Source organism: Entelurus aequoreus, linkage group LG16 (assembly GCF_033978785.1).
Source record: "Entelurus aequoreus isolate RoL-2023_Sb linkage group LG16, RoL_Eaeq_v1.1, whole genome shotgun sequence".
NCBI lineage: Eukaryota > Metazoa > Chordata > Actinopteri > Syngnathiformes > Syngnathidae > Entelurus > Entelurus aequoreus.
Genome location: NC_084746.1, coordinates 30305298 through 30318096, shown reverse-complemented (window position 1 = coordinate 30318096; position 12799 = coordinate 30305298). Strand labels below are relative to the sequence as shown.

Sequence of the window (12799 nt, the reverse complement as noted above, 5' to 3'; positions counted from 1 at the left end):
TTTTATTCTTGTGTGTTTAAAGGTTTTTCACCTTCCAAGATTCCAGTTAATAAACTGAAATACGAGTGAAATCCTGAGCCTCATCGAGTCCTTCCTTTTCAAGTGTGGGAAGCCATGTCGTTATAAATACACCTGACAGTGAAAAACCGTCTGTGACCAGCAAAAGACTCCACTTGCGGCCACCACCGAGAGGGAGGACACTCCACCTGGGGCCTGGAGGACAAAGACTGCTGTCTGTCAGCCAAAGAGAGCAAGATGGCTGATCCAAAGCCAACAGATGAACTGAAAGTGGAGAGGGCCACAGCTAAGAGACAGTTCTCCCGCCTTGCCAACAACATTACGAGAACCTACATAGAGATGTCTAAGGAGGAGTTACAGGAGAACTTCAAGAAGCTGATGCTAGAGAGCTCTCGTGTCTTCGAGGCAAACGAAGAAGTGGAAGCCGCTTACATGGCAGACGCTGAGGAGCTGAGCGACCCCCAGAAAGCCGACATAGCAAAGACGGAGAAAGAATGTGAGCAGAAGACGAAAGAAGTCAAACTCCTAATCCGAGAGACGCTCTGGACCACATATGGAGAAAAGGAACTTTCCCTGGCTCTACAAGTTGCAGAGGCCGAATTCAGGAACGTCTCCTTCCAGCCAGACACAACTCTGGAGGCTTGTGAGTTCATGCTGACCCACCTACAGAAGTTGGTGGACAAGGCAAAGGAAGCGCACCAGAACTGGAACCACTGGGCTCCGCTTGCCGAGAAAAAGGACTTTGATTACCGTTTAAGAGAGCTCGAGGTGGTCCTTCCCAAGCTGGTGTCACAGAAGGCCCCCCTCATCCAAGCAGCAAGTATAAAGAAAGACGCTGGACCCCAGCCCATCTCAGCCCGCAGCTCAGCTCCAGTGGCAGCGATAAAGCTAAAGGCCACAGCCTTACCAAAGTTTGCCGGCAACCAGCGAAACTACTACAGATGGAGGAAGGAATGGGAGGCTCTGCAGAAGCAAGGTGAACCAACCGGATCTTCAGAGGTTAAGAAATTCCAACTACTGGATAGCCTTGATGAAAAGGTGGCCAGGGAACTACGTCTGTCAACGTACAGCTCAGCAGATGAGATCTTCAGAGTCCTGGAAAACCGGTTTGGGAACCAAGCCAGCATTGCTCTTGAGATCATAGAAGAGCTACAAGCAAGACCATCAGCCAGGAGCGGCCATCCAAGGAAAATCGTAGAGCTCATCCAAACTGTGGAAAAGGCCCTTTATGATCTAAACGAACTGGATAATGCAGACGCCTTAAAGAACCCACTGGTGATTAGATCCATCGAGAGCAAACTCCCAGAAACTCTGAAGAAAGACTGGCTCACCTATGCTGCTGACAGAGGAAACACTGTTAACCCCCAGAACCGCTTCGACAAGCTCATCACATTCCTAAAGTCCCAAGAATCTATATATGAGCAACTAGATCAACTGAGCAACGTCTTTGAACCCGCCAAGGAGCAGACTAAGCTCATCAAGTATGCCAGAACAAAGTCAGCCAAGTCCAGCAGTGAAACAGCAGGCTGCATCATTTGTGGTGACCCAAAGCACAGAAGAAGACTCTATTTCTGCAGAAGGTTTAGGATCAACCTAAAGCCATCGGAGAAGAGGGATGCAGCACAACAGCTCGGTGCCTGCAAGAGATGTCTCGAGGTCCACAGCAGCGACCCCTGCAGAAACACCACGTATCTGTGCGGGAACCCAGAGTGCAAAGACCAACACCATTACCTTCTCTGTCCAGTTGCCAGACCCCAGTCCCAAAGAACACCTAAATCCAGTCCAGTGAGAGCTGAGGGGAAAAGATACACCGAAGCTCAAAAAGACTTCCTATCCAGGCTTACCCCTGAGCTGGCGCAGCAGTGTCGAGACACCTTCTGCAACGTCACATCCAGAGCATACAACACCACAGCAGTTGAAAGAGGTCTTCTAGAGGAAAATGGCTTGCATGAGTATCCAGTGATCCTGATGCTCTTTGATGTCACTGCCAACGATGGACAGAGAATTGGGACCCTCATCGACCTGGCATCAGACACGAACTATATAACACATAGAGCTGCCAGCAAGTTGAACCTGAGAGGTGAAGATGTGACACTGGTGGTTTACGGCGTTGGAGGGATGAAGGTGTCTGTTGCAACTAAGCGCTACCTCCTCAAGATTCGGGTCAACACTCCGAGAGGGACCCTCAGGTCACATCAACTAATCTGCTATGGCCTTGATAAGATTGCAGAGTTTCACAGACATGTTCCAGCTATTAAGCTACAGAAAATCTTCCCAGATGTTCCCCTAAGAGACCTTGCTAGACCCAAAGAGGTGCAACTCCTGATCAGCCACAAGGAAGGCCAGCTAGTACCCCAGAAGGTTCGTTCTGTTGGCAACCTTGTGCTCTGGGACGGCCCCCTCGGCAAGACGATCGGAGGCACACACCCGGACCTCTTTGAAGAAGTCACCTTAATGGCCCACACATCAAAGACACACTTCGCAAGATCCATGAGAACTGCAGCAGTCAAATACAGTGAACTCATCTGTAGAGATCCAATCTCCTGCCAGTCTCCCGACAAGCCCCACACCCAGTCCAATACAGCCACTAGCAGCAGAGACTTTCTGAAGTGGTGGAAGTGGGAAAGTATTGGAGCTGCTTGTGAGCCAAGATGTGGAGGATGTCGCTGTGGGAATTGCCAACCCGGGGGAAAAGAAATGACACTGGCTGAAGAAAGAGAGATGGAGATAGTGAAGAACGGGTTGATGTATGTGAATGGAGACCATCACAGCCCTGATCCCCACTGGCATGCCAAGTATCCCTGGACAGAAGATCCAGCATCTCTACCCAACAACAGGAGAGCGGTTGAAGCCACATTCCTCAGGACAGAGAAGCAGCTGGCAAAGGAACCGGAGTTGAAGACAGCCTACATGTCACAAGTCCATGAAATGCTTCATCGCAAAGCTGCAGTGAAGCTATCCAAAGAGGTTCTGCAGAGTTGGACTGGGCCAGTGTGGTACATAAGTCACCTGATTGCACCAAATCCACATTCAGTCTCCACCCCAGTGAGGCTAGTATGGAACAGCAGCCAGAAGTACAGAGGCCTGAGTTTGAACGACATACTAATCAAAGGTCCTGACGTCCTGAACCCAATCAGAGCTGTCCTACTGAGGTTCCGAGCTGGTGTCTTTGCTGCCCTCGGTGACATCCGCAAGATGTACAACTCTGTCTGGTTGGAAGAGAGAGAGGTCCACCTGCACAGGTTCCTGTGGCGTGACACTGAAAAGGCTGAAATAGAAGACTTCGCCATAACAAGGGTCAACATGGGAGACAAACCTGCTGGTTGCATAGCCCAAGTCGCCATGAGAGAGACCGCCAACTTGCCTTCATTCAAACACTTCAAAGAAGAGAAACGTGTGATAGAGGAAGATGCATATGTGGATGATATCCTGACCTCTCACAACAACCTCCAGCACCTCAAACTCCTCACATCCAACATCGAACAGATCCTTAAAGCTGGAGGATTCATCATGAAGCCCTGGGTCTACTCCGATCAAAGTGGGAGGAAAGGGCCGAGAGGTGAGAAGATGGAGTCAAAGACCATGATCCTGCCAAACCAGCTCACTGAAGAGGATAACAAAGCCCTCGGCCTTGGTTACACCATTGAGGATGACACACTACATGTCATGGTTGCAGTGAACTTCTCCAAGAAGAAGAGGAAAATGCGCCTTGGTCAGGACTTACTGAGAGATGAAGTAAGAAGACAAACCCCAGATCCATTCACCAGAAGAGAACTGTTGAGCCAAGTCTCTGGTCTCTATGATCCACTCGGCCTCGTGGCTCCTGCAAAGCAGAAGGGAGCCATCCTCATCCGAAGAGCTTTTCAAGAAGCAAAAGTCATGTACTGCATAGAAGACACCTGGGATGCCGCCTTGTCCAAAGGACTCAGAGAAGATGCCATAAAGCTCCTAGAAGACTATGCAGAGCTGAGCCAACTCAGATTCACCAGACCCCTGACACCACCAAATCCACGTGCAAAACCAAGTGGCATCACCTTCTCTGATGGCAGTGAGCACGCATATGGCGCTGTGCTGTACCTACGCTGGAGCTGCAGCCATGGTGTTGTTGTGAGGCTAGTTGAATCTAAGGCCAAGCTGACCCCTCTCGACCACAAGGGTGACCCTGTGAAGGCGGAGATGTGTGGAGCAGTCTTTGCCGCCCGGTTGAAGAACTACTTCCAGAGACACTGCCGAATCGATGTTGTGAAGTGGTACCATCTCGTCGACAGTCAGACCGTCCTAGGCGCAATCCAGCGGGAGAGTTATGGTTACCAGACCTTCTTTGCCAACCGAGTCGGCGAGATCCAAAGCAGCACAAATGTCCAAGACTGGTGGTGGATTCCAGGGCCCGAGAACATTGCAGATATCATAACCAGAGGGGCCAGTCCAAATGACTTAACTGAGGAATCCGAGTGGCAGTCAGGTCCAAAGTTCCTTCGACTTCCTGAAAGTGAGTGGCCGAAGAAATCAGCCAAAGACGTCGCCGCACAAGCAAGAGACAATATCACAAAAATACAGAAGAAAACATTTGTCGCCGTACTCACCCGAAGTCAACAGAAAGCACAGGACCCAAAAAGAGTCCAAGAAACAGAGTCCAGATTCAGAAGACCACCTGCAGCAGCAGCAGTCCAAAAGCTACTGGACGAAAGGCGCTTCAGCAATCTAAGACGGCTGGTCGGGACAATAGTATGGACTTGGAGAGCAGTAAAGAAATTCCTGTGCCCCGGCGATAAAGAAAAGTGGGAGGCAGTACCTTCATCTGGTGTCATCACTGTGAACGAAAGAGAAGATGTGTTCAGAGACCTATGCTTGGCAGCACAGGAGGGCGTACACTTTCCAAACACAACAACAGACAGACTGGTTGTTTACAAGGACCAAACAAGCGGACTCCTGATGTGTGGTGGCAGGATCCAGACCTTCAGAGAAGACCACAGAGCTGTTCCCCTGCTACCGTTCCAGGCCTGGATCTCCACCCTCCTAGCCCGGGAAGCACACAGTGAGGGACATGAAGGAGTGGCAGGAACTACACTGCGGATGCGAAAGAAAGCATGGGTCATCAAAGGAAGAATTATTGCCCAAAAAGTTGTTGACAAGTGTGTCGTGTGCAAGAAAGCAAAAGCAAAGACCTGCCAGCAAATAATGGGAAACTTGCCTGAGGAGAGATCGAATCCGGCTGCACCATTTCAATTCACATCTGTCGACCTGTTCGGACCGTACCAAGTGAAGGATGATGTCAAGAGGAGGGTGAGCATGAAAGTATGGGGCGTGCTCTTCTGCTGCATGTCCAGCCGAGCCATCCATGTCGAACTGGCAAACACGCTAACAACGGAGAGCTTTCTACTTGCTTACCAGAGGTTCACTTCTGTCCGAGGCCATCCTCAGAAGATCTGGTCCGATCCAGGTACGAACTTTATTGGAGCAAAACCTGTCCTTGAAGAGATGTACAGTTACCTGAGACGACAAAACAAAGGATCACTAGAAGAATATGCTGCCAGGAATGGGACCGACTGGATGTGGAGAATCCTTCCAGCCGATTCACCTCACCGAAACGGTGCCGCCGAAGCTGCTGTCAAGATCACCAAAAGAGCTCTACAAAGCCTTGGTAGAGGAGAAGGCCTTGCCTTCAGTGAATTCCTGACTGTACTCAAGCTGGCCGCCAACCTTGCCAACGAAAGGCCTATCGACGCTAGAGTCCAGTGCCGTGAGGACGGCATCCAATACATCACTCCAAACACCCTGTTGCTTGGTCGAGCCACACAAAGTGGAGATTTCAAAACATTCGACTACACAACTTACCCCTTCAAAAGGCTGCAAGAGATTCAAATGCAAGTCAGCTACTTTTGGAAGTCCTGGAGCCAACTCGCAGGTCCAAACCTGTTCATCCGCAGTAAATGGCATACTGCTGAAAGAAATGCTGCCATTGGAGACATAGTGTGGCTCTGCGACCAAAATGCACTGAGGGGTCAGTTCAAGCTAGCAAGAGTTGTCAGTGTGAACGCAGATCCCAAAGGCATTGTCCGAGATGTCCACGTGAAAGTCTCTCCAAGTGGGTGCGTTCAGGTGAAGACTCCAAACCCTGTCGTTAAAGAGTCCAGGTCTAAGGAGAAGGACTTCCAGGGCACCATACTGCATCGAGACGTCCGACGCCTTGTCGTCCTCATCCCGGCGGAGGATCAGGTCAGGGGAGACCAGCTCGCCTGAGAGGTGCGATCTTTCCAGGTTACACTGCAAAGATCGAGTGGGAGGTGTTGCGGCGATCTGCCTGGAGGTGCGGCTGAAGGTGTGTGTGTGACAGCGGCTGTGCTGCTGCATGCGCGTCACAGCAGAAGCGCTGCATGCGTGTCACAGCAGAAGCGCTGCATGCGCGTCACAGCAGAAGCGCTGCATGCGCGTCACAGCAGAAGCGCTGCTCCGCGGCGCGCCTCACCAGGTGCGCTCTCCAGCAGGTGAGCGCAATCAGACTGATGAGCAGCGCAGACAGGACAAAGCAAACAAATGCACCCGTTTCATTCAGTGTGCAGGACGGAGCTGAGAGCAGCAGAGACAGAGACGATCACTAAAACCACAAAAGCACTTCACAAACGCATGGGAAAAAGGACTCAAACCAAACGGACTACCGGTGAGCTCACCTCTTTCCACTGGACTGTTTAATCATGATCCGACTGTTGAAGTTTATGCGCTGTGATTGATGGCAGAGCTCAACTTCAGAAGAATGTTTATTTAGATAATTGAACTGTTAAATAAGGTACAATTGGTGCTTATTTTGTTTCTTTTCTTTATCTTATTCACCACAAATATTTGTTTTACTTGTAGAGACAAGAAATGGGCAATTAGGGCGCTTAAAGCCTTGTAAATGTAATTTGAAGTATATTAATATAGAGAGTGGATTTTGCTTTATTAAAAGGCAAAGTAAAACATTTAATTCATGTATAAAAATAGTATTTCTGTTAAAAGTGTTTATGTTAAAAACTACAGTAATATTGGTTTAAAATGCTTGATTTCATATGAATTAATAGAGAAGTGTCAAGTTAAACTTGTTGTAGAAATTCATGTCTAAAGTCTGTATAAAATAATTTAGGCTAAAACTTAAGGTAAAACACGTTGCTTTAAAAGTAGATGGTTCTAACATGTGAACTATATTTCTGTTTATTTAATGCCTAATTTACCTTATTAATCTAAGTTAATTAAGTTAAGTGAAATGCTGGTTAATGTGTATTAATTAATGTTAAAAATGTACTTACCTTTATAAAATACCTGAGTTAATGTACTTACTTTGTTTGTTGCAAAATGCTGTATTTTATTTAAAAGCTTTTATTCTTGTGTGTTTAAAGGTTTTTCACCTTCCAAGATTCCAGTTAATAAACTGAAATACGAGTGAAATCCTGAGCCTCATCGAGTCCTTCCTTTTCAAGTGTGGGAAGCCATGTCGTTATAAATACACCTGACAATACATATACCTACACATATACCGGTTTATTTTCAAAGTTGGACACTTTTGTATCCTGTAAGTGTCTCACGCTGTCATGCAGAGTGCTTTAAGGGACATGGAAGCTACTTAGAAATGTTTCGGACTTAACAAATGCAAAATATACACTTCTTCTTCCATAAGCCCCTCGTGTGTCATGCAGCGTTGCATTAGCATTGATCCTTGAGCCTCATTAAAACAACCTGTCAGCAGCGCTCCACTCACCTGAGGGGAACTTTCTCCAAGCCTGCAAGCGTCCACTGTCACTAACGTTGTCTTCTTGTTGTGTTGACGTTTCCCCCCCCCCCCCCCCCCCCCTTGTCCCTCCTGGGTGGATAGAGCCCAGCTGCCCCCTCTGCGAGAAGGAAGCCCAAACGAGTGAGGATCTCCATGGCGGTAAGATTGTCTGTCGGGCGCCTAGAGACAGTTGCCTGGTAACCGTTGCCTTGCGACAGTGCAAAATATGATTCCATGTGTGTCAAACACATGTGCTTAACCTTTTTGCCGTTTCATCGTGTGTTTATTTCAAGGTGGATGCTGGTTTAAAGCCAAATGTTTCTCTCAAATGAAACTTAAATGTTCAAGGAGACTTGGAGGGTCTTGGCTGATATATATGAGCTCCAATTTGCATATCACAGCCATGACATCACGCAGCAAAGTGCATCCTGTGGTGTGATTGTGAAAGGATGACAATGTGTGAGTCGATGCAGAGAGACACATCTTCACACGTCGCAGCCTCGCCGCTAATGTCTTTTTAAAAATGGGTCTTTACACCTCAGCCACACAACAATGACATCAAATAGTTCATGGAAGTTAGTAGGGGGGGAAAATACTTGGCAAAAATGCCATAGTGTGTAAAATTAAGTGGCAGGGATGTTTAGAACAACACACTTAGTGTAATTGAACTATTTACATTGTAGATTGTCACTGAAGGCATCAAAACTATGACACCTGTGAAGTGAAAACCCTTTCAGGTGACTACCTCTTGAAGCTCATCGAGAGAATGCCAAGAGTGTGCAAAGCAGTAATCAGAGCAAAGGGTGGCTATTTGAATATAAAATATTTTTTCAGTTATTTCACTTTTTTTTGTTAAGTACATAACTCCACATGTGTTCATTCATAGTTTTGATGCCTTCAGTGACAATCTACAATGTAAATAGTCATGAAAATAAAGAAAACGCATTGAATGAGATGGTGCGTCCAAACTTTTGGCCTGTACTGTACATACAATTAGTAATAAAACTTATTTTAATGTATCGTTTTATGTTTTGCTGTGTCAGATTACAAACTATAAAGTTCCCATTGACTACCCTTATAACTACATTTTTTAACCGTACAGTCATTGCACAATATCATCATGCATTGTCTGATTTTAGCGTTTCATTTGATATAAACAGAGGACTTTGTCATATTTGCAGTTTGGAATGAGATTAAACAATTTTGGTCAAGTTTTTCTCACAGGACTTTGGTTGCGTCCAGTAACGACGTAATAATGTAACAGTCAATGACAGCCATGACACTTTCGAAAAGCAATGAAAGACAAAACAAATGTTTAGGACTGTGCATGTGTGTCGTGTGCATGTGTGCTGCACCTACAAATAATTGTGTGTGTGTGTGTGTGTGTGTGTGTGTGTGTGTGTGTGTGTGTGTGTGTGTGTGTGTGTGTGTGTGTGTGTGTGTGTGTGTGTGTGTGTGTGTGTGTGTGTGTGTGTGTGTGTGTGTGTGTGTGTGTGTGTGTGTGTGTGTGTGTGTGTGTGTGTGTGTGTGTAATTGGGGTGAATCATTCCTTCCAGCAACCTTTACAGAACATTTTGTGGCGTGTGCATCTGACAAAAACACTTGTTTGCTTGGTCCGAAAAACACAGTTTGCAGCTCGCAAAATCATAGCCAAAAATAAAGAAAACAATTTAGCTCCAAGGACAAAAAAATGTCAGCGATATACAGTACAGGCCAAAAGTTTGGACACACCTTCTCATTCAGTGTGTTTTCTTTATTTTCATGACTATTTACATTGTAGATTGTCACTGAAGGCATCAAAACTATGAATGAACACATGTGGAGTTATGTACTTAACAAAGAAAGGTGAAATAACTGAAAACATGTTTATATTCTAGTTCAGTTCATGTATATATATATATATATGTATATGCCGAGCGCGATGATGTCACATTATCGATGGGAAAATGCATTTTTAGACAATAGGATTTGCCTGAGCGGCTAGGAGACACTGAGAGTAACAAACGGTATAAAATGGATTAGAAAGGACAGATTTTTTTTTAAAGTTATAAAATATATATATACAGGTATATATTTATTTATTTTATTTTATTTTTATTTTATTTATTTTTTAAACTTAAGACTTCCCATGGGCTGGATTGGGCCGTAGTTTGGAGACCCCTGTTCTAGCTTCTTCCAAATAGCCACTCTTTGCTCTGATTACCGCTTTGCACACTCTTGGCATACTCTCGATGAGCTTCAAGCACACCTCCATCCATCTTCTTCCGCTTATCCGAGGTCGGGTCACGGGGGCAGCAGCCTAAGCAGGGAAGCCCAGACTTCCCTCTCCCCAGCCACTATGTCCAGCTCTTCCCGGGGGATCCCGATGCGTTCCCTGTGAAATGAAAACCATTTCAGGTGACCACCTCTTGAAGCTCATCGAGAGAATGCCAAGTGTGTTCAAAGCAGTAATCAGAGCAAAGAGTGGCCATTTTGAAGAAACTACAATATATAATATTTTTTCAGTTATTTCACCTTTTTTTTGTTAAGTACATAACTCCACATGTGTTCATTCATAGTTTTGATGCCTTCAGTGACTATCTACAATGTAAATAGTCATGAAAATAAAGAAAACACATTGAATGAAGTGTCCAAACTTTTGGCCTGTACTGTACTCTGAGGGTAAAGACAAAAAATGTCCAATCCAAATACTTGTAAATACAAATTGGACAGCAGAAAAGCAGTGATGTCATCTCTATACTGTGGTCAGCCACCAGGGGGCGTGTTTGCCTGGTATTTGATTGCCATGCTATGCTGCGATGCATCACCCAGCATTATGGGCCGCATTCCTCTGTTGTTTTGGCGTTTCTGCTCGAGCACTTTATTGTGGAATTATTTGGCTAAATGAATGTTGTCTCTTCAGGACTCGACTGAAGTAGAAGATGGGATGACGCCGACCGAGGTGAGGGTCAAAAGCAGACCCGGGTCGTGGCCCTTGGCTCATGTCTTCTGTTGTCGCAGATCGCCGAGTGGGAGGAGCAGCAGCTGGACGAGCCGGTGGATTTTAAGAACTGCAAGATCGACCCAGCGCCCTTCCAGCTGGTGGAGCAAACGTCCCTGCATAAGGTGCCCAGGAGTGTTCGGGGGGGGGGGGGGTTTGTACCACTTTGACGCTATCTGCCATTGTCCCGCAGACTCACACCATCTTTTCCCTGCTGGGCCTGGACCACGCCTATGTGACCAGCATGGGCCGCCTGGTGGGCGTCGTCTCCCTCAAAGAGGTCAGTGACCCCTCTCGGCCTCGTTGTCTGTGTCATGTGATCACCGATGCCAGCCCCCCCCCCCCTCCCCAGTTGCGTAAGGCCATCGAAGGCTCCGTGACGGTGACCGGCGTGAAAGTGCGCCCCCCGTTGGCCAGTTTCCGTGACAGCGGCAACACCACCAGCGTCTCTGAGGTGACGGAACTCCACAAGCTGTGTATCCGCCACAGGGGGCTCTCGCTGCCGCAGGGACTCAAGCCTCCTGACGTGGAGGACCAGCCGGACGTGGCGTCGGACTCGAGCGGTCTGCAGTTTGAAGGCACGCCGCACACGTTGTCGCAGCTGGCGCTCCAGGAAAGTCCCTCCTTCACGGAGGAGCTGTCAGAATTCACGTTCGACTGCAGCCCCTCCCACACCGAGGAGTCCGAGCTGATCTGTGACTGTGACCCCGCTGACCCCGACCAAGCGGAGCAAGAAAGTGGGAGTCCACCTCTGAGCAGGAACCAATCAGAACAGGAGGAAGCAGCAAAGGACCAATCAGAGGGATGAATGTTCTTGACGTTGCCTTGTCGAAGCACCACTCTTATCTTTCATTGTCTACCCAAATCCATCCATTTTCTACCGCTTGTCCCTCTCGGGGGGTGCTGGAGCCTATACCAGCAGGAAGGCAGGGTACACCCTGGACAAGTTGCCACCTCATCCCAGGGCCAACACAGGTAGACAACATTCACACACTAGGGCCAATCAGCCTATCGCCAGCTGAGTGTTGATCATGAGCATGTGTGTGCACTCCAGGCCAAAAGGGGGCGGTGTTTTATCACAGTGAGGTTTACTCACCGCACATTGGATTGTATAGTGACACTTTGAGTCGCGCAATCCAAAACACAAATATCACAAATGTTTAAATTATAGCACCAAAATCAGGATAATTGGACAAAAATGATTCTCGTTATCAACAATGATGTGGAGTGCATGAGAAAGTAGGAGCCACAGGGTCGTAAACCCTGTGATGCATGAATTATGATAACCAGCTTCAGCATCCCCCCAAGTGTTTTTATCACTCTCCAAGCATGAATGTTCTAAGACATATTTTTTTGTATTAAATGTCCACTAGGGTGGATTTGTAAACACTATTTACAAGGGCATACATCAATGAATGGCAGTAGGGTAGGGCCAGGACAAAAAGTCCTCAAGGAGAACCTTCGAGTAGATTCAGGACTTTTTTGGTACATTGTTGCTCTTTTTTGGCCTTAACTTCGGTTGTGTTGCTCCGAATGGAATTATTTTTTTCTAAGAGAGTGGTGCAAATCATTTAACGTGGCCCGCCACGTTATTAAAGTGGCCCGCCATGTCATTCAATGTGGTCTGCCACATCATTTAATGTAGTTGGCCACATCAAATAATGTGGCCCTAAAAAAAACAAGTTTGACACCCCAGATGTATAGAACATTTGGATATATATTTATTTCTACTTTTTTGCACAAATCTCTTAGCTTCAGTCCTAAATCAAACTAGCAAACATGTCATGTTTTTTGTTTTATTTTAACCCCTTGAATGCCCATTTGATCAATTTTTATTTTTTTTTAAATGCATAAAATGAGTGAATGTTAAAGAATGAGATACTGATGTAAAGATAAGGCCATACATATAAGATTAGTAATAAAACACATTATGGTGTATTTTTATCTTTTGTGTAGGGCCAGATTCCAAACATTATGCAGTGTACTATCATGGGGGGAAAAAGTCTCCATTGACTACCATTATAACTACAATTTTAACTCTTTAGTTATACGCAATATAA

At 46.6% G+C, this 12799-nt stretch overlaps 1 protein-coding gene across 1 annotated transcript in view; it reads left to right on the top strand.

The window, feature by feature from the left end:
• Positions 1–12593, top strand: part of clcn2a (chloride channel, voltage-sensitive 2a) — a 156899-nt gene extending 144306 nt beyond the window's left edge. The window contains exons 21-25 of the mRNA XM_062022608.1: positions 7862–7918; positions 10662–10700; positions 10760–10864; positions 10933–11019; positions 11092–12593. Of these exons, the coding sequence (XP_061878592.1) occupies positions 7862–7918; positions 10662–10700; positions 10760–10864; positions 10933–11019; positions 11092–11547 (744 nt within the window). The 3' untranslated portion in view covers positions 11548–12593. The remainder of the gene's footprint in view (positions 1–7861; positions 7919–10661; positions 10701–10759; positions 10865–10932; positions 11020–11091) is intronic.
• The last annotated feature ends 206 nt before the right edge of the window (positions 12594–12799 follow it).